This window comes from Meleagris gallopavo, chromosome 10, assembly GCF_905368555.1.
Source record: "Meleagris gallopavo chromosome 10, MGAL_WU_HG_1.1, whole genome shotgun sequence".
Lineage (NCBI taxonomy): Eukaryota > Metazoa > Chordata > Aves > Galliformes > Phasianidae > Meleagris > Meleagris gallopavo.
This window is the reverse complement of record NC_139413.1, coordinates 24,818,571-24,838,758: the sequence shown is the minus strand read 5'-3', so window position 1 is coordinate 24,838,758 and position 20,188 is coordinate 24,818,571. Positions and strand designations below refer to the sequence as shown.

Here is a 20,188-nt window from a genome sequence, read left to right as displayed (position 1 = left end):
AGGGATCTGAAGTTAGTCGTAAATTTGGAAGGGAGAAATGCATGTTTTACTCATGTGCTTGAAGAAGTTGTAGAAGATGAACCAGTTGGAAGCATCATAGTTCTAAAAGGAAATTTCTTTTGATACACTCTTCTGCAATTGAAAAAGCATAATGCTTAATAATACATGAATACTAGCACTTCTACTGCTGGTTTTCCTTGATGTACTCAAAAACTGAGACTGAGCTTCCTAAGGTAAATTTAAAGCATATGCACTCTTTCCTTTCTGCAAAGGTCTTTCTGATTCTGATGAGAATTGCAAGAGATTTATGGACAGATGCATGCCAGAAGCATTTAAAAAGGTAAGTAGGTGCAGTACAGTAATTCCTTGTTCACCTTTGAGTTGTTCATGGTGGAAGTATTGGCTTGCAACCCAGGCTTTAGAAACTGTGGAACCAGTGTGTGTGTTCTTAGGTTAAAATCATATTCTTAAGTTGCAGTTCTGCAACTCTTAAACATATATTTTTTTTTCTCCTTTTCTACTTTAATGAAGAGCTCTATAGCAATTAGTGGAGCCTAAGGACAGGTTTAAAGATAGTTAGATACATCTTTTAGTTCAGAATCAGCTTTCCTTTATTCTTTTTGCTGATTCTTTGAAGGATTGCAACATTCTTATTTCTTTTCACCTCAGTGCTTGCCTAACCTGCTTATCTGGCTCTTCTTCTCTTCTATTGTGCATGTTCTCTATGGAGCTTCCCAAACTAGTTTTCTTCCTAGTACTCTGTTTTGGATGCTACCTAAATTTCTTGCCCAGTTTTTACTCCGTGTGTATACAAGTGTGTATACACCTTTAAATAAAATTACTTGGTCCTAATCTTTAAAATACTGAAATCTAAGTGTATTCAAGGAAGATGAAGGTGTAAGGGAGAAAGTATTTGGCTATAAGAGTAATAAACTTGCATTCTGTTCTTATTTACTCGACCCTTTAAATAAAAATGGTTCTCTAGAAGAAAATCCAAGTTCAGAACGTGCTAAGTTAAAATTTGCTGAGTTTTTTGCAAGCTATTTAACCCCTGATTCTATTGTTTCTTAAAATGGTACAGAACATCACTGTATTTGAAGTACAAAGCTCTTTAAGCAGAAATTAAATAACACATGCAAAGTGGATGCTTTATGTTCTCTTTAAACAGCTAGATTAGACCATAAAGAGAATGTTTCATTAGAGAAAAGGCAGCAGTAATACCTCTCTCTGTGTGCTTTGTTTTCCAACAAAAAAGTGTGAGCTGATAAATGGTTATTAGGACTGAATCAGTGCAGCATCATGGAACAAGCACTTGAAGATTTAATAGTCATGTGTTCATTTTGCAAACAGTTGCATATTAGTTATTCTTTACAAAGGTTACAATCTTTCCAGTGAGTGGAAATAGAAAACGGTTTGCTTTGAGAAGTAATTTTGGTCACGATCTGACTTAAGGCGTTCTTCAGTTGAATAACCAATTTAATTAACTCTTAAGCCATTAAGTGCAGAAAGAGCATCTGAAATAACACACCAGACAGTGATTATTACTACACTCTGGGAAACAGTCGCTCTGAAAATAATCGGGGTGGGGAAGGCTGAAGAATTTCACCTGTTCTATGTGATTTTGCTCAAACTTGAAAAGCAAAACGAACCAAAAAAACCCTACTTTTTTGTCTTGGTAGTTGCTGACATCCAGCGCTGTTCACAAATGGGGAACTGAAATCCACGAAGGGATATACAACATGCTTATGCTGCTAGTAGACCTGGTTGCAGAAAGAGTAAAGCAAGATCCTATTCCTGTGGGCCTGCTTGGTGTGCTTACAATGGTATTTGTCTTCTGATAACTGTGGTGTTTTAAACTCGGGGATCTGTTCAAGTAATAAGGAAAATGGCATCAGTGTAATTCATTGACAAGTGTCATCCAAATGTAGAAGTCTTTACTGATGATTGTCTTAAATTGTGTCCTGTGTTTTGTATGCAACTTAGGGTATCTGGCACTTGATATTTATTCTCCTACTGCTTTTTCTCCTATTTAAGTTGTAGCATATTGTCTTACAATCTGCAGATATTGTTTACTGCAGATTTTTAACATCCAATATGCAATTCAGTATGTGAATGCTATTCAAGTTTTCTGAAAATCAGCTCTCAAAAATACTTCAAAGCTGCTGACACATTGCTGTTAATTTTTGAAAACTGATACTTTATCTCCCCCTTTATATGGATAGCTGTCTCACATGGGTATATTGTCTGTACAGAATTGAAACTTCAGAATGCTTTTGAAACTATAGCATAAATCATGCTGTTCATTTCCATGGGTTTTTCTTTCAAGGCATTTAACCCTGACAATGAGTATCATTTCAAGAATCGAATGAAGGTTTGCCAGAGAAACTGGGCAGAAGTCTTTGGGGAGGGGAACATGCACGCTGTGTCACCCATATCCACGTTTCAGAAGGTGAGCACGGGCCTAAAACCTGCTTTTAGGGTAGATGTTTCTCTTCCAGCAGAGACTGGTTAGTACATATTGATAAAATAAGAACATTTAATTATCATCAAGAATTACAACAAATAGATGTTGAGTACATGTTGGTCTGTAGAAGTGAATTTCCTGTCATCTCAGATTGTCCCAGTTCTCCATTGGAGCCTGGATCTAGACACTGGGGTACTTTCTGTGTAAACTATCACAAGAATCAAATTGGGTAGGTTTGTTGTATCTAAGGACTGACATCTGCTGAGTATGGAATGACCAAGGTAACTCATAGTGCAGAGCTCCAGTAGGGAATTCATGCTTTCCTGACACCCACCTTTAGGGTAACTTTGTCAAACACACTGTCAAGGAGCTGGGTTTTTTGGGTTTGTGCTTACTTGTCACAGTTGTTCCAGACAGGTGGGTCTTAAAAAGGAGCATCAGTGTTGTAAATCTTTTCCCCAGGAAACATGTTAGTGGCTGTAGAAAGAAAATTCTGTTTGCTGCTTTAGGAAAGGTTATTTAATAATGTTCCACACTGCTAATGTGCTATAAATATAGCTGCTTGTGAGTCAGCAGCCACAGTGTGTATTGTTACCACAGTGCATGGTCAGTGGTGTTAGGGATGATCCAAAAATGGGGGATGCAAATGAGAACCTCCCAGAGCTCCAACTGCACACTTAGCAAAGGAGCTGTTATAAACACATTTCTGTTTTCTGTGAAATAACAGCATGCATTTAAGGTCTGGGTTTATTGGCTGAATGTATCTATCCAAGTGTGTTTCAGAAGACAAATGTTTGGCATTGGTGTTGCATTTGCTAATTTGTTAATATTTTGATTATTCAAGGAACCTCATGGGTGGCTGGTGGATCTGGTAAACAGGGTAGGTAAATACAAAGCAAGCAGAATTGTTACTTGTCACTTGTCAGAGATAATAATTTCCTCCTCTATTCTCCTTGTTTTTTCCCCTTTTTCTTCAGATGGTTATAATGACAAAAAATAGTTTAGGATTTTAATCCTGACTGAATCTAGGAAAGGGCCTTGCTAAACACATCTTCTGAGTTGCTGCCTTCTCCCTTGAGCACCTTTACTGTGGCATGATAATTGTCACTGGAAGAAATGACAACTCAGCTTAGGCTTCAGTGATGTTTCCCACTCAGATGTGTTAGCCATTTCCTTATGTGGTCTAGCTTTCTTCCCTATGTCAGTTTTTATCTGAGACAGTTGCTAGCTTGATGTTTAAGCTGGTACCACATGTAATTGCATCGCATTCCCCACTGCATCCCTGAATTCTCATGAAAACATAAAGCTTATGTTGGTATGTGATGTTGCATAGTGAGGGATAATTGTTGTCCCAGGAACTCACAATGGAATATTTTCTATAATAGCATACTTGGAAAATAAAATACTGTAGCTTGCTGACATAATACTGATTATTTTATTTCAGTTTGCAGAGTTGGGTGGATTTTCAGCAATTCAGTCCAAACTCAATTCAGAAGATATTGAGCTTGGGGTAAGTTCATTATCTGTCAACAGATTTCTCTCTTTCCATTACTCAACTCATGTAGAACCAGTAACATTGCTTTTGGCAGCATTCTTGCCTTTGCTTTGGTACTGGAGCAATAGTGAGAGCCCTGGAGAAATGCTGTTAGACTGGAGGTTGTACGTAAGAGTCCTGACTGAAGAGATCTTTTGGGTCTTCAGAGAACAAAGAGAATGACTAGTGTGTACCTTTCTGTCTGACTTTCAGCCTCACAGACGTCAATCAGTCCAATTTCACTGTATACCTACCAGTAGATCACTGGGTTTGTTTCCTTCAGATCTAGCTGCATTTAGCAGGAAGTGAATTAACTCCTGTCATTCATTATAGAAATTTCTTAAGAAAGAAGTTCCTAGGAAGACAAATGCTGTTTAATCCTAAGTAGTCCTTCAACAGCTGTGTTCAAAAACTGACCAATTTAGCAGTTCTGAACTAATTTTTGGTGGCAAAGCCTAGCTTCTTTAGTTTTAGTTTCTTTACCTATATTCAGGAGACTTCGTATCTTCTTTCAAGCTGAGATCAAGGAAAAACTATGTCATTTAGAATTTTGTCCCCAAGTATAAAATTAGCCTGTTTTCAATAAACTGTCATTTGGAGAGAATTCAGCATTTCTTAGAGTATTGATACTTGTGCTTTATGAAAAGATGAACCCACAAATGAGCATGGTAGAGGAATAAGGAAATTCAATTTCAATCCTATGCTGCAATAGAAACTTTGAGTGAAAAATTGTTCAATAACTAGTAACTGCTAACTTACAAAAGAAGTCTGGCTCAGCATCACTAAATTTAGGCCTTTGATTGCTGTTGGACTTAACTTCATAATTTTTTGATCCACTCCTGGAAGAATCTACTTTTGGTATTCTTTGTTGGCAAATAATTGTCTTTATTTCCTGATGATGGATATTGCTTGAAAATCATAGAATATCTGTATTGGAAGGGACCCACAAGGATCATCAAGTCCAAATCCTGACTTCATGCAAGACTGCCTAAAAATTAAAACATATCAAAGCAGAAACTCTATGTTTATATGATAGGTACCAAACTCAAGGCCAGGTTCTTCACAAATGCAAGGGATTGATTTTGAGTTGTAACAATTAAAGAGAATATGACTATACAGACTAACACTTTGGTAGAAAATGTCTCAAAAAAATTCTTTCTGAAACATGCAGCTAATCTAAACTGCCAAGGAGTTATTGTATGGTATATTTAAAAATCACAACGTAAATCCAGGGGAGCAGATAACTTCTCAAGAAAGAACATTTCAGATGCTCTTCAATGTGTCAGGATGGATGACCATCAAATCACACAGCGTTTCTGACAACTGGAATGACTTTCTGCATTTTCCTTCTCAACTTTCAGTGGGGCTGAGGAGAATAGAGTTATTTGAACTCTCTCTGATGTGTTCTGTCTTAATCCTGGACCTGTTTGGAGAGTATAGATGTAACAAAACCCTCCTGTTTCAGATCAGGAAGGATCTCCTCTCCACAAAATAATAATTATTCACCTTCATCTGCTTCTTAAGGTATAGATTGCTAACTCTGAAAAAGCCTCGTAAATGTGCACCCAAATATGTCCTTTGTTGTTGGTTTTTTTGGTTTTTTTTTAGGCAATCTCTGCATTAGTTCAACCATTTGGAGTTTGTGCAGAATATCTTAACTCTTCTGTAGTACAGGTAAGACATCTTTGTTATGATTTCTTTTCAGCAGAAAGTAAGGCCTTATAAAATGTGACTGTAGTCATTTGCTCAAATTTAGGTGGATCTTTTCATGTTACAATAAAAACTCGAGCGTTCAGTATCAAGAAAATATGTACAGGAGAACCTGCTTTTTTGTCACAGCAATTTGAATAATAAGAGGAATGAAAGCTGGTTTATAGCTGTGTTGGTGTGAAACTGGTGACTAATTGTAAAAGCCTTCAAAACACGCACTGTGTAAAGTACAGGAACCATTCTGAGTATCCTGGAGGTGATGAATAGAGGGTTCAGATAATGATCAGGCTCTTTTTCCATCCTCAGCTGCTAATCTGCATTTGCAGTGTGAAGCACTGGAACTGCTGTTAGTAAGCTTCCACACTATAAAGCATGCAGAGAAGAAATTTCACTTGATATTTGGATTTTTGGTTTTAATTTCTGTTTGTGACAGAGGAGTTCATGGTAATGAGAGTTTAGACCGGAAAAACTGTGGTACAAGGTGGGGGGGTAGGGAGGAGAACACAACATGATCTGTGAATTTGCAAATGCGCTGCAGGGTTCACACCTACATTCACTAACAAAAAGTACCAGTTTAATAAGTGACTGAAAGTCTTTATTTGAAGAGGATGTAGGTAAGGGGGTCAAAGAGGTATATGCATCTAAAAACCAATGCATTTTGAAATGGGTTTTGGAGGTAACCCATTGTGAACCTGTGTTGTGGTGGTCTGAAGTGGCTTCTTTGTCCAACTGCTTCTATTTCTGGACTTATGTAGCAGGGTAGTTTCATGTATGTTACAGATGTTGCTTTATAGTTAAGATAATTGTGAGCTGTCAGCTAAGTATTTCATTTTGCTGCAGCCAGATCTTCTGAGTAATGTAGTTGATTTCAGGAAACATCAAATGATTGGCATGCTTTTTTCTCATATTCTTTAGCCCATGCTGGATCCAGTCATTCATAAAATGATTAAATACGTGCAGAATGTAGAAGAGAAGGACTTGAAAGACAAGGTAATGTTTTATAAGTACCTAAGGAGAATTTACTGTGTGTCTTGGAAATGCTGGTAATACAGACTAGGACAAAATCTTGCTTTCATTGACAACAGATACAGCCTGTTCTGAATTCTGCCTGAAATTCTTAGCCCAAAATACTGAAAAGTGGCTACTGTGCATTTACTCAATTCTATGTGAAATGAGTAGATTTCTGGTGTTATGGCCCTTTTAAAAGTATTTTCCCATTTTCTGTGGAAGTTTCCATGTAACTTGTGACCACCTCTTACACTGCACTGAATTTGACATTCAGCTCTAATAAATTTGAGTGTTGACTTTTTACTTAGATACACCTTTGGAAATTACATGTTGGAAAGTACACGTAGGCTACGTATCAAAGAAGAAGCATTTTGATAATTATTTTTTATAATTATGTATTTTGATAATTATTATCAATATCATAATATTAATTATCTATATAATATCTAGAGACAAGTAATGTTTTCAGACATCCACCAAATAAACGGTCTGTAATGGTCACTAAACCTCCTCTTTGTGCATCACTGAAGTCTGAAACAGAACACCAAAACCAGCAGTGCCTTTATTTGTCCTTTTTTTTGTTGTTGTTGTTGTTTGTGTTGTTCTCAACAGAGACTAGTCAGTATCCCTGAGCTCCTGTCTGGTATTAAACTGCTGTGTATGCGCTTCCAACCTGATTTGGTGACTGCAGTGGATGACTTACGGCTGGATATTCTGCTGCGCATGTTGAAATCGCCTCACTTCAGTGCAAAAATGAATTCCCTCAAAGAAGTAGGTTTGCATCGCGTGGGTGTGTTTGTGGGTGCACACGTGTGTGTAGTTGCGATGGGCTGTTTGTAAGCTACTGAAACCACAGCCTTAAAATGTTGCCTAACAAATTCTGTTGCCATAGCAAAAGCTCATATTAAATGCAAAAAAAAAAAGAGAGATATTTGTAATATTAGTAGTCACTGCCAAGACTGTGGTCACCCAGTTGGAAGACTAGACAATATTTGAACGTTTTCTAGGAGCTACAATTCCAGATTCATTTATAAGCAACAACGTATGCTATTCCTTCATTGTTCTGTCTGAGATCACCCTGATAATTCAGAACATCCTGTGGGATGTGGCTTTTCTCTTTCCTTCCCATTGTAAGGAAATAAAAATAAAAGAGTGGGGGGGGGGGGAGAGACTTAATCCTAGATTGTTATTATTCCAGCTATATCAGATTATTATACTAAGTATTTTTATTTTTTACTATGAATATTCATTGCACTAATGTTTAGGAGCTGGACCAGGGCTAACCTCTTAGATGCAAATGGAAGAAAAGATTTTCTTTTTCCTGAGACTTGTGATTTAAGTATAGAGTTTTTCATTCCTCTCCTCTTTCCAGAATTTATGTTAATTAAATGTCTCCAGAAAAGGCTTTTTTTGTTCTGCAGACATTGTAAGGTATTCTAGAGTCCCTCTTCTGGGCTTTTTGCTTGTCTGCTTAAGGGAAGATTGAGGTGCTAAACCTGATTGCTCCGTGGTTCTTAATTATAAGTGTGTTTCTTTGGTGAAGTTATATAAGTACTGCTTTTGAAGGCCCTAGCAGAAATGTGCGCTTTCTACAACTTTTCCCTAGAGAGAGAAGTCTGTATCAGTTCTGTGTTGGATAAAAATAGGGCACTTTATTTGAGCATCACAGGCAGAAGCCTGAAATAACCCATTTCTGCTGTATCTCTAGAAATACACAGCACAGGCAAGCTTTTCTGTGTCAGACTGGGTATGAGAATCTGCTGCATCAGACCAATGCCTAGGAGAAGGGTTAGGAATTTTGCCTTTGGGCAGATTATTTTTTAAGATAAACAAACTACTAATTACTTAAAAAAAAAAAAAAAAAAAAAAAAAAAAACCAACCTCCTGTGCTTAAAATATTTCAGAATTCACACTCCCAAGCTTCATAGTAAGCATTTTGAATAGATTACATTATGTGCATGTATATTGCATGTGGAAAGCATCATTAAAATGTCAATGTTTTGCAATTTCTAGGTAACCAAATTAATAGAAGATAGTACTGTGTCCAAGTCTGTGAAGAATGCAATAGATACAGACAGATTACTAAACTGGCTGGTTGAAAATTCTGTCCTGTCAATTGCTCTGGAAGGTAAGTGCTTTCACAAAGACTACTGACGTGTGCTTTGAACGCCTTGAATGTAGAATGTGATCTGTTCTTTTTGTCATCATCAAAAGAGAGTGAGGAAAACTGCAGATTTGCCTGCTGTCACCTGGTCCTCTGACACTTGTGCAGACATCTTTTGCTGTACCTGAGGTTTTTACTCTCAGCTTAATTATGTATATTTTTAAGCCTGTAGAAGTGAGGGAACTTGATGGTTTTTTCTTTAGCAGTAGATAAAGAATTTTAAGATTAAAACAACTTTGTTCATGACCCTTTTAACGTGGCTTGTATCTAAAGATTGAAATAAATTAATTCAGTTGCTACTTTTTATTTCATAGGTAATATAGACCAAGCACAGTACTGTGATCGTATAAAGGGAATTATTGAACTGTTGGGCAGTAAATTGTCTTTAGATGAACTCACTAAAATTTGGAGAATTCAGGTAAGGAATCAAGACAAGGTGGCTGCTTTTAGACTGTCTTGTGAAAATAAATACTACTTATGACCAGGTTCATTAGCTGGTGGAATGTTAGCTAGTCATTATCTGCTTTGTCATATTTGCTTGGCTTATTCTCTGGGAGACATAGGATATTGTCATACGCTTTTGTATTGGTATAAACTCTATGAAACTTAGCAAAGGTGAGGATGAAATTTGTCTACCTCAGTCTACCTGCACTTTCTGAGCAATAACTACCTCACAAAACATTCTGTCAACAAAGAACTTTTCACCATCCTACAGCCTGAATTATTAAAGAATCGGTGAAACTGAATTTTCTCAAGGCAGAGTCGATGATTCCAGATAGTATCATTAGCTTCCTGTTGAAATCTTAGTCCTTGCATGCATGTCCTAGGTTCATCAGCTGATAAAAGACAAAGCGTACATCTGACGGAGTGCTGTGATTTCCTCATTCTACCTCAATACCACAATAATTTATTCAGAAATATGGTAAATATTTTGCACAGTGTTCTCTTAAGCTTGTTTACATCTGTTTGAAAGCACAGACTCAGCACTTCCTCAGATGGACCTTCCTCTCCTTTGGTGAGGAAGCTATTTTTTCCTCCTGTGGCTGAACCACGGCAGACATGTGCCCTTTCCTGCTTTAGAGTTGTTTCTGGAGACTTCCAAACCAGTGGAGCAAGGAACAGAGTCAGTTATTCCTAACTTGTGGTTCTAACTTGTCCAAAGCAGTTATCTTCTCTTCTTAATAGGAATAGTAGAATAATGCTTACAGTAAATGCTTTTTTGCTACCTCATTTTGATTAAGACCTACCTCCTTCTGTTTCCCTTCCTCTTTCCAGTCAGGACAATCTTCCACTGTGATTGAAAACATACATACCATTATTGCTGCTGCAGCTGTGAAGTTTAGCTCCGATCAGCTCAACCATTTATTTGTTCTAATTCAAAAGGTAGGTTTTATCTTGAATTTGCATTCTTAAGGGAGAGAATTGGTTAAAAAATACTTGTGCATCCAGCCTATCGAAGGACAAGTGCCTTACATGTGCTTGTGTATTTGATATAAATGTGAAGTAAGATGTATTTGTATGTTATTTAGAAAAAAAGTTGGCCATAGAAACTCGCAATATTAATTTTTCATTAACCCAGAAGCATGGTTGTTACCATACTTCTAGTTGACTATAAGTTGATTAAAGTCCATTATATATGGAGTGATAAGGTACTTATCAGAGACCTCACTTTTTATTTTATATTTGAAGAAGGAGTTGGGCAAACTAGTGCTCTAAGTGTCAGTAACAAAAATGAGGAAATAGGCATGAGTGAACATACTTGATTTGCATTTCAGTTGTCCTGCAGTAAAAACAATCGTAAATTATATTCTTGTGTATTTCGTGTATTCTGAGACTTAACAGACAGTGCTTGCTGCTATAATAGTGAACATTATTTCTTTGCTGTACAGAGCTGGGAAACAGAGAGTGATAGAGTGCGACAGAAGCTGTTGAGCCTGATAGGGCGCATTGGTCGAGAAGCACGGGTGGAAACAACCACTGGAAAGGCACGTGAATGCAGGTTTTTTTCTGTATTACAATTAGGGTTCCTAGTCTTTGTGCTTCCTAGGTCTTAATTTTTTATTTCCTCCACTAGGTTCTCGAGGTGCTCTGGGAGCTGGCTCATCTTCCAACATTACCATGCAGTCTTATTCAGCAGGCCTTGGAGGAACATCTGACAATCCTCAGCGATGCCTATGCAGTGAAAGAGGCAATCAAAAGAAGCTACATCATCAAATGCATAGAGGATATTAAGAGGGTTGGTTTATTGTTTTATCTTTTGCAAAATGAAGCATTATCTAGGCTTGATGTTGGCGTTATTTAGCTTTCTTTCAAGATGCACAGACTGTCCCATCTGTAAATTCTTACCTTGAGGAATCCACAAAAGGCTTTGTGTGTGCCACTTTGTTGACCTTGAGACTTGTACTAAGTCTCTTGCCTTTGTTTTAAATAAATTTTCTGCACAAGGAACGATTAGTTTATAAGAATCTACCAGGATGGGCCCAAGGTTAGAATTTGCAAATAGAACAGCTATAAATGTATGTGAGTATTTTAATTGTCTCTTTCATGTGAAAGGCTAGATTAGTTTTCTTAAAGTTAAGCACCTGCTTTAGCATAGCCATTAAGTCTCAAAATGCAAATCAATATTTAAATCACAGCAATTTTGTATTTTAATAATAATAAAAAACCCTCTTTTCACCTAGTGTGGACGAAGCCATTCTCAGACCTGTCTATGCTATTTCCTGGCAGCAGCAGACATGTGCATGATAGACTATGTACTCTATCTTGCACTGTTCACATATTAAGCAGTTTTCTTAGAGGATAGGAGAATTCCTGCAAATGTATTTCCTTAGTCAGAAATACATTCAAATAAAGGGGCTTGTGCTCTTTTTCATACATTTCATTTCATGGTAAATTAGGCTTTGTCTGTCCTTAGTATTTGTAGGGGATTTTAGGTGTTTAGGAAACATAACATGTTGCTTCTTGATATTGATTGTTCTTTTTTTTTTTTTTTTTTTCTTCTTTCATGTGTGTTTAAGAATATAGATACTAAAGTTTGGGTTCTTTAGGTCTCTAAAATTTGCAACATTTTCTAATCTAATGCTTTCCAACTCTTGCATTCTTTTTAATTACATTCTGGCAAGGGCCTTAACTGAGGTGCTGCTGGGGAGCACTAACAGAAAGCTGTAATTATAGGCTGGAAGTGATTGGGGCAAACATACAGCACATCTTTAAAAGTACAACATTTGTTTATTTCCCTACATTAGAGGAAATGAAAACATAAACTGGGAGGGAAGGTAATACCAGGGCAACATTCTCAAATACATGAGGAAGCCTTCAGTAAGAGCAGTGTTATTGCCAGGTTAGTTTAGTTTCTCTTAGTGAGCAAGTGGTATTGGTTATTGTCAATATGTAAACCAGATATCCCATCTGTGAATGAAAACCCTCAGTACTGGTTTGTGTGGTCAAACTTTACAGAAAATGAAGCCTGCCAGAAAAGCGATGAGCAGTTCTAACAATGAGGTAGGATCCTTTGTAGGATCTCTTTCAAAATGCAGCCTAAATAGCCTTTGCTTCCTATCGGAGGGTCCTTGCAACACCAATCAGACATTTCTTCTCATCTTTTAACCCAACCCTTGGTAGTACTTAAGATTTTTTTCTTCTGTTATTCTTGCCTTAACAATATGTAATCTCATGTTACTGTATTGGCCCCTTTGAGCCCTGACAGGCCTGCTTTGTCTCCTGTAATTGAAGAAGGTGGTGGTTGCCATTATCTCTGGTGCAATTTAATTTGCATGTTCTCTAGCTAGAAGATACTTTGGGCTTAATAGTGCTAGCAAAATGGCATACAGATGTATCAAAGGACTCCTTGGAGAAAGTGAAGAAGGGTACCTCCTGTATGTTTGGAAAGGGACCAGCAAGAAGCACTGGAGCTTTCTGAGATAGTTGCTGTTTTGAAACAGGGGCATTAATGGAAATCATTATGCTTTAGGAGTCTAAGAGGAAAGTTAATCCAATGTTGAGCATGTACACATGTGTAATTCTTTCTACTTTTCTTATCACTAGTCATCCCAGCACAATAATCCTCAGTTTGTTTGGGTGGTACCAGCATTACGTCAGCTCCATGAAATCACACGTTCTTTTATTAAACAAACTTACCAAAAGCAAGACAAGGTAAGAATGTATGCTGAGATGATTTTGAAGCCCTTGTTACGCTTGTATGGCTCTGCTTCTCTAGAATGTGAAAGTGTGACTTTAAAAAAAGGAAAGAAAAGTTGCTGATAATGACAGTGTGGTACAAATAGAGAGAGAGTGTTGTGTGCTGTCCTTTTGTGCGTCTGTGTGCATCTGTGTATAAATAAAGTCTGTTTGCTGTGTCAGGTCTAGTTTAGTTTATTTGCAGTTTTATGTAAAATAGTTAACAAGCTCTGTTAAGAAACTGCCAGCTAGTTTGTACTTGTATTGACATGGACTCTTAGAAAACAGACTGAAATACCAGCAAGTCATGTGTGCTGTTCTGTGGCTAAATAGAGGTGTGGGACTTTTGTGTGCAATCTGTAGCATGCCTGTTAAAGCACATGCTGAAAATGGTTAGGCTTTGGATACTTGGAAGGAATACAGCTGACTTCTTCCTATAAAAGTTCCATTACTGTAGAAGACCAGACTGCTGCATGTGTCTGTTCATGTTTTCTTGAAAACTGTTCTTCTCTGTTTGTTTTCTGCCAAGAGCATTATTCAAGATCTAAAGAAAAACTTTGAAATAGTGAAGTTGGTGACAGGAAGCTTAATATCCTGCCACCGTTTGGCTGCATCTGTGGCAGGTCCTGGAGGGCTTGTTGGAGCAACCTTGGTGGATGGCCGATACACTTACCGAGAGGTACTGAGCCCTCATTTCGTGCTACTTTGTGTCCAAAAACACAGTGTAGTGTCATGTAAGATGAGGTGATGCTTTTTTTTTTTTTTTAATTTACTAGTGTTCAGTTTGGAGAACAGTTACACTGTTTTTTGTTTATAATTATCCTAACTTATCAGTATAGGAATTATTGTAGCCTTGTTTGTTACATTACGTATTAAGGCTAGAAAACTTGTAGACACTATACAAGTTTCTTTGCAAATTCTCTAGTTGATTGAGAATGAGATCTCCTCATCTTAGGAGCTCATGTCTCCAAGCTTGTGCAGCTTTTGGCTTCTCTGCTTCAGTTTGAGGCCTTTTTAGAGTGGTAATCAAGCATAAATGTTAAAATGTGTGTGAAATAAAACAATGCTCATTACAAAAAGACTTCAATTTGCCAGCTTCATGAATTATGCTGTTATTTGAACTAAGTTTGTAAATAAATAAATAAAAGTAAAAAGAATCTTTACTGTTCTTATTTTGGAAAGAAAAAACTGAAACTGGAGTTTTTGCTTCCTCTTTTTCAGTATTTGGAAGCACACCTAAAATTTTTGGCATTTTTTCTGCAAGAAGCCACCCTTTATTTGGGCTGGAATCGTGCCAGGGAGATCTGGGAGTGCCTCGTAACTGGCCAGGACGTTTGTGAGTTAGATCGAGAGGTAAGAAGTAGTCAAAGTTACTGTCTGTAATTGCAGAGTGAATCTTAAAGGATTATGAACAGCACATTCATCTGCTGAAACATGTGAAACTTAAGTAGTGAAGTGCATTATATGAGTTTTTTTAAGCTAAGGTAACCACTGTTAAGTGATTTCTTACAACTAGAGCGCTCTCTTAGCTTTGAACTTGAGTAGAAGATAAATGTTGGTGAGAAGATTAATTGCAGGTTTATGGATGCTGGCTTGAAAAATGTTGCCTGAAAGCTTGTCTGTAAGTAGTAGTAGACATTTATTGTTATTTGGGTTCAAGATGACTTTCAAGCTTGAGTTCCCCAGTGCTCCAGTACAGCTTGTATATTATGTTCAGAATCTCATGGTAACCTTAGCTCTTGCTGCAGATCAGACTTCTGTGTGACATGTTACTGTAATATCTGATGCTGTCTTGTATGACAAAGTAAGATTCTTGCAATGACAATAGAGTAAAAATGTCTTCTGTTCACAGATGTGCTTTGAGTGGTTTACCAAAGGGCAGCATGATCTAGAGAGTGATGTACAGCAACAGCTCTTCAAAGAGAAGATTCTTAAACTGGAATCATATGAAATTACTATGAATGGTACGAAATTTGTTGGACATGTTTGCTTTTGAAATGTGTGCCAGCGATTTGCTTTCTAAGCCTTCAAATTAAACATCAGGCAGCTCTGTAAATCAGTAAAATGAAAGGGTCTTTTTCTTCATTCTTAGTTTTAATAATTGTAGAGGAAAAGGATCATCGCTTGCATTTGATATCTTTAAGTAAAATAAAAAGCCTGCAAATTTGGCCTGACCTGAATAAACAGCTTGCACTGCTTTTCATTTTCAGGTTTTAGTTTATTTAAGACTTTCTTTGAAAATGTGAACCTGTGTGACCATCGACTGAAGAGGCAAGGAACTCAGCTGGTGAGTGTTCTGGCAAGTTCATTCTTGTGTACTACTTGGGGCATCTTGAGGATGGGGGGAGGTGAGAGAGATTCTTTAGCAGCTGTTTGAAATTATCATGTTTATATTAATATGGAGGTGGTCTTTCTAGTGATATTGTTAAATTCTGAAGCTAAAACATGAGAATCAGTGTAGGAGGAATTCAGTCATTGGTTGCTGGCAGCTAGTATGCAGCTTCTAAAGCTTTTCAAACATATGAGTGGACGACTTGTCTACTAATAATCCTAAATTCTGGGCTATTTTGCTTCTCCTTGACAGGGAAATATTCTCTTTCTTAATTTTTCTTCTTTACTAGGGGGGCTTAGGCATATCATTCAAGTGCTTATTTTTTCTTTTCAACACTCCATTTTAACTTTGTGATGCTTGATTTTTGTATGCCGTATTAATGGTTGTATTCAATGATATATTCAGTACTTTTCCGTAGGCATTCTAGATCTTTATCATAGAGAGATAATGCAGGTTGTGTTGGTGTTGTTTTTTTTTGTTTTTTTTTTTGTTTGTTTGTTTTTGTTTTTTTTTTTTTTTGCTTAATACCATAGCAGGCTTTGTGATGGTTTGTAATGTGATAGTTACCATGTTGACCTTTGTGAATCAAATTCCGTTCCTGATAACATTTCTCAGTGCTTTTCAAGTCTTTAACTTTTCAGTAGGCTTGATTGATAGCATTCTTTGGAACTTACTTATTCACCTTTAAAAAAAGAAAAAAATTCTAGTAAGAAAATGTAAGCTTGCAGCTATTGATTTCTCTTTCCAAGGTGCAAAAACTTAACAGCATGTTGGTTTAAAAAAAAAAAAAAAAAAAAGGTACAAAAGGTATTTTTCCAGCAGTTGGAAACTTTGGTTTACACATTTTAACTCAAGTTCATGTAAGTCATGTTTTACTGTTGTTCTTCCTTACATAGAGTGTAGAAAAACTGGAATTAATAGGAATGGATTTCATTTGGAAGATTGCAATGGAGTCACCTGATGAAGAAATTGCCAATGAAGCTATTCAACTGATAATTAACTACAGCTATATTAACCTCACTCCTAGACTGAAAAAGGTAACAATAATATTTGTATGAAATCTTTGACATTCGTAGAAGTTTAGTACTCTGACTGTTAAAATGTATAACTTATTGAGTTCTGTCAGTTTATCAGTAATTCCTATGGCACTGGTTTAAGTTCTAATTCATGTGTCCTCTTGTATCTTCAGGATTCGGTATCGCTGCACAAGAAATTCATTGCTGATTGCTACACACGATTGGAGGTAAAAGACAAATATGAATTGTTCTCATACCTAGATCCTTTTAGCTTTTTACCTTAGGGTTAAAGTAACTGACCATTTTTTCAGCTTTGAATAAAAAATTATTCCATGGGTATTTCCTGTGCTCTTAGCTCTCTGGGATGTATTGAAGGAGGCACTTAAGTACTCTGTGTTGTATTCTAGGCAGCCAGTTCAGCACTCGGTGGTCCAACATTAACACATGCTGTTACAAGAGCTACAAAAATGCTTACAGCAACTGCTATGCCTACAGTAGCAACATCAGTTCAATCTCCTTACAGGTAAGCCTGTTTTCAAAATGATAAGTTTGATAGTAAATGCTAGCTCCCAGCTACTTCCCCCTTGATTCCAATTGGTGATTGAGATGGCCAAGATGACTTTGTGTTAGCAAAAAAAAAAAAACACCTCTTCTTCCATGGTCACTTACTACTGGTAATTCTGTATTCTGTTACAATGTAATTTGAGTTCTGAAAAGATCTTAGCAGTGCCTGAAATTTAAAAAGTAGCAATTAAAAAATATAAAAATAAAAAGGCTGAGTCTTCTAAAAAAGGAAATAATAAAGTCTTCTTAAGTATTGGCTTACTAGTCTTGTTTCTTGAGCAGTAGGATTTCTTGTTTTTTGTTTGTTTGGTGGTGTTTTTTTGGCTCATTTTAATTAGGAGAGATATGCATCTTCATCCTTTCACTTAATGTATGCATACTTAAATGTGTATAGCTTAAATATATGAACACGGGGGTGGAGAGCTCTAGAAGCATGAAGCTTCTGCAGTTCAATGTAATGCAAAATTCTTGACCTGTTTTCTTAGTTCATTTTGACTGAAATACCCCTGGTTTTAAGGAGCTGCATTTAAAAACAGCTGATTCACGACTGCTACACATGGGCTTGGAAAAGTTAACCTCTGAGACAAGCAACTGACTATGGATTTCTATCCCTAGGTCTACTAAACTTGTAATAATTGAGAGACTGCTGTTGTTGGCAGAGCGTTATGTAATAACAATAGAGGTAAGATGATGATGTGTTCTTGGCCTTCCTAGTAAGAAATTCCTCAAAAATAGTAGAAGCAATTTAAACCCATGTAGCTCTAGTAACTTTGCTCTATGCCATCATAAATGGTATTTATGGCATTAATGGCATTTATCACTGTCCTCTCTTTTGGCAGGACCTTTACTCTGTGCCCCGAACTATTCTACCTCATGGTGCCTCTTTTCATGGACATCTTTTAACTCTCAATGTTACATATGAATCTACCAAAGATACCTTCACCATAGAGGTGTGTATGCACAGGTTGCCTGTTCGGCCACAGTGATTACATAGATGGTTGAGGGTCTTTCTGATGCCTGATTTTTACAGAGGAAGCTGTTTTTAAAGACTACAGTCATTGAAAAATCTATTTGAAAATGCTCAATGTGTGCAGAAGGCTGCTGTAAGAAATGTTTGTAGCATAAATGGATTTGAATAGTCATTGCAGTGTGAGAAAAACTGTTTGCTTGCTGTCAGTGAAAGCATTTCTTGTACTGTCCTACATCATCAGTCTCTTTTTTTGTACCTTAATACCTTTATCACTCTATGCAGGGAAGCAGGAAAATTTTAAAGGAGGATTTTTTTTTCCTCTTGGGATTTAGTACTTCAGCAGACTTACTAAACCAATGTCTTTTACTTTTACAGGCTCATAGCAATGAAACTGTAGGGAGCATCAGGTGGAAGATAGCAAAGATGTTGAATTCTCCTGTGGATAACATACAGATATTCGCCAATGACAGCCTGGTATGTTAACTAGAGTTTTCATTCTTTATAAAATTGAATCTCTCTTTCAGAACTTAATTATGAATATATTCTTGCAGCTAACAGTAAATAAAGATCAGAAATTACTCCACCAATTGGGCTTCTCTGATGAACAAGTCCTTACGGTGAAAACGTCAGGCAGTGGGACACCTTCAGGGAGCTCGGCTGATTCCTCAACCAGTTCCAGCAACAGCAGCAGTGTATTTAGTTCATCCTATGCAATGGAACAGGTACAACATAATAGCCTGAAAACTTCCCTTGAATTTGGAAGGAGTGGGGAGCAGAGCAGCAGTGGGTGTAGTACACAGCTGGGGTGGTGGAATGAGTACAGTGAGCTGAGGCAGCAGCTGTTCATATCATCTTGAGCATTTAGTCCTTAGCAGCTTGAGTTTCCTCTCAAAAACTGACACAAACCATTTAAATACACTTATGTTCTTAAGCATGTGAATTGGTCTTCAGAAAAACAGTTTTCGCACTTAGTGTAGCCTGTTGGTGCTTGTTATCTCTACAGGTCTTTTGTTAAATCTTCAAACAAATGACTCTCTTGATGTAATTTTGAGACTACGTAGTTGGCTAGAGCAGAGATTTCCAGACTTACACTGTTAATAAAGCTGTAGTGTGAAAGTAGACTCAAAAGTATCAATGTTCAGTCTGCTTCGTATGTGCATGTTAAATAATAGTTGACATCAAAACTTAGTTATTATGAGGGAAGTGATACCATGGCAAAATTCAGTTGTCTCAATCGAGAAAGTAGATAGAACTTCACTTAATCAGGTTGGCATTCACATTGGTTGCCTCAATTAAGAGCCCTATTAAATTATATAGAACAGAGTTGGGACGAAAAAACAAATTGTATTTCTGCCTTATTCTCAGGAGAAATCCCTCCCTGGAGTGGTCATGGCTCTCGTGTGTAATGTGTTTGATATGCTTTACCAGCTTGCCAATCTAGAGGAGCCAAGGTAAGCAAGCTAAGTAGTTATTAAACATTGCAGAAATGCTTATGTTGCAAATTTCAAATAGTTGCTTATTTTACAGTGTTTACAGGGCACCTATCTGGCCACAGTGTGGCTGTGCCTTCCTTTGCCTAAATAATTTCTGGTAACTTTTCAGAATAACACTGCGAGTGAGAAAACTTCTGCTCTTAATTCCCACTGACCCAGCTATTCAGGAGGCACTTGATCAGCTTGATTCCCTGGGAAGGAAGGTACGTATTGAACAGTAACTAGTCTTGGAAAGCTTAAGAAGAAGGGTTTTACTAGTAGTTTTTTTTTAAACTGTGTTTAAGATGACAGTCTGTGACAGATTAGAAACTCTACAAAACAGTGCTCATCTTAAGGATTAGTGATGTATTTCTGAGCAGTTAGAGGCAAGCAGGTTATTACAGGGATTATGTGAGGTGTATTGGCAATCAGAACAAAATGCAGTGGTCTAAAAATATATCCCCTGTGGCATGTTCCTCCTAGAAAACGCTGCTATCAGAATCAGGTTCTCAGTCTTCAAAATCCCCATCCTTGTCTTCAAAACACCAACATCAGCCCAGTGCTAGTTCAATACTGGAAAGTCTGTTCAGATCTTTTGCTCCGGGCATGTCTACCTTCAGAGTACTCTACAATTTAGAGGTAAGAAATCAAATTTACTTCTTTAACTTGTGTTTCCAAGTGCTAAGGCGTTAGTTGGAATTTTTTGGGGGGAGGAAGCCTCCACCATGATAAAGGCTTTATGCAGAAATGCAGAAGTTGTGTCACAGTCTGCTTTTCT

The 20,188-nt window shown here is 37.2% G+C and overlaps 1 protein-coding gene across 2 annotated transcripts in view; it reads left to right on the top strand.

The window, feature by feature from the left end:
* USP24 (ubiquitin specific peptidase 24) overlaps window positions 1-20,188 on the top strand; it is a 59,667-nt gene that overhangs the window by 12,390 nt on the left and 27,089 nt on the right. The window contains exons 3-31 of one of the 2 annotated variants that reach the window (XM_085231230.1): window positions 273-340; window positions 1,680-1,823; window positions 2,327-2,449; window positions 3,309-3,344; window positions 3,909-3,974; window positions 5,607-5,672; window positions 6,624-6,698; window positions 7,329-7,487; window positions 8,730-8,844; window positions 9,195-9,298; window positions 10,156-10,263; window positions 10,770-10,865; window positions 10,955-11,116; window positions 12,337-12,381; window positions 12,925-13,032; window positions 13,586-13,735; window positions 14,278-14,409; window positions 14,909-15,020; window positions 15,267-15,343; window positions 16,285-16,425; window positions 16,578-16,631; window positions 16,812-16,927; window positions 17,584-17,650; window positions 17,808-17,918; window positions 18,314-18,412; window positions 18,490-18,660; window positions 19,304-19,389; window positions 19,541-19,634; window positions 19,894-20,049. In XM_085231230.1, the coding sequence (XP_085087356.1) occupies window positions 273-340; window positions 1,680-1,823; window positions 2,327-2,449; window positions 3,309-3,344; window positions 3,909-3,974; window positions 5,607-5,672; window positions 6,624-6,698; window positions 7,329-7,487; window positions 8,730-8,844; window positions 9,195-9,298; window positions 10,156-10,263; window positions 10,770-10,865; window positions 10,955-11,116; window positions 12,337-12,381; window positions 12,925-13,032; window positions 13,586-13,735; window positions 14,278-14,409; window positions 14,909-15,020; window positions 15,267-15,343; window positions 16,285-16,425; window positions 16,578-16,631; window positions 16,812-16,927; window positions 17,584-17,650; window positions 17,808-17,918; window positions 18,314-18,412; window positions 18,490-18,660; window positions 19,304-19,389; window positions 19,541-19,634; window positions 19,894-20,049 (3,041 nt within the window). The remainder of the gene's footprint in view (window positions 1-272; window positions 341-1,679; window positions 1,824-2,326; window positions 2,450-3,308; window positions 3,345-3,908; window positions 3,975-5,606; window positions 5,673-6,623; window positions 6,699-7,328; window positions 7,488-8,729; window positions 8,845-9,194; window positions 9,299-10,155; window positions 10,264-10,769; window positions 10,866-10,954; window positions 11,117-12,336; window positions 12,382-12,924; window positions 13,033-13,585; window positions 13,736-14,277; window positions 14,410-14,908; window positions 15,021-15,266; window positions 15,344-16,284; window positions 16,426-16,577; window positions 16,632-16,811; window positions 16,928-17,583; window positions 17,651-17,807; window positions 17,919-18,313; window positions 18,413-18,489; window positions 18,661-19,303; window positions 19,390-19,540; window positions 19,635-19,893; window positions 20,050-20,188) is intronic. The other variant, XM_085231231.1, reaches the window with a different exon arrangement.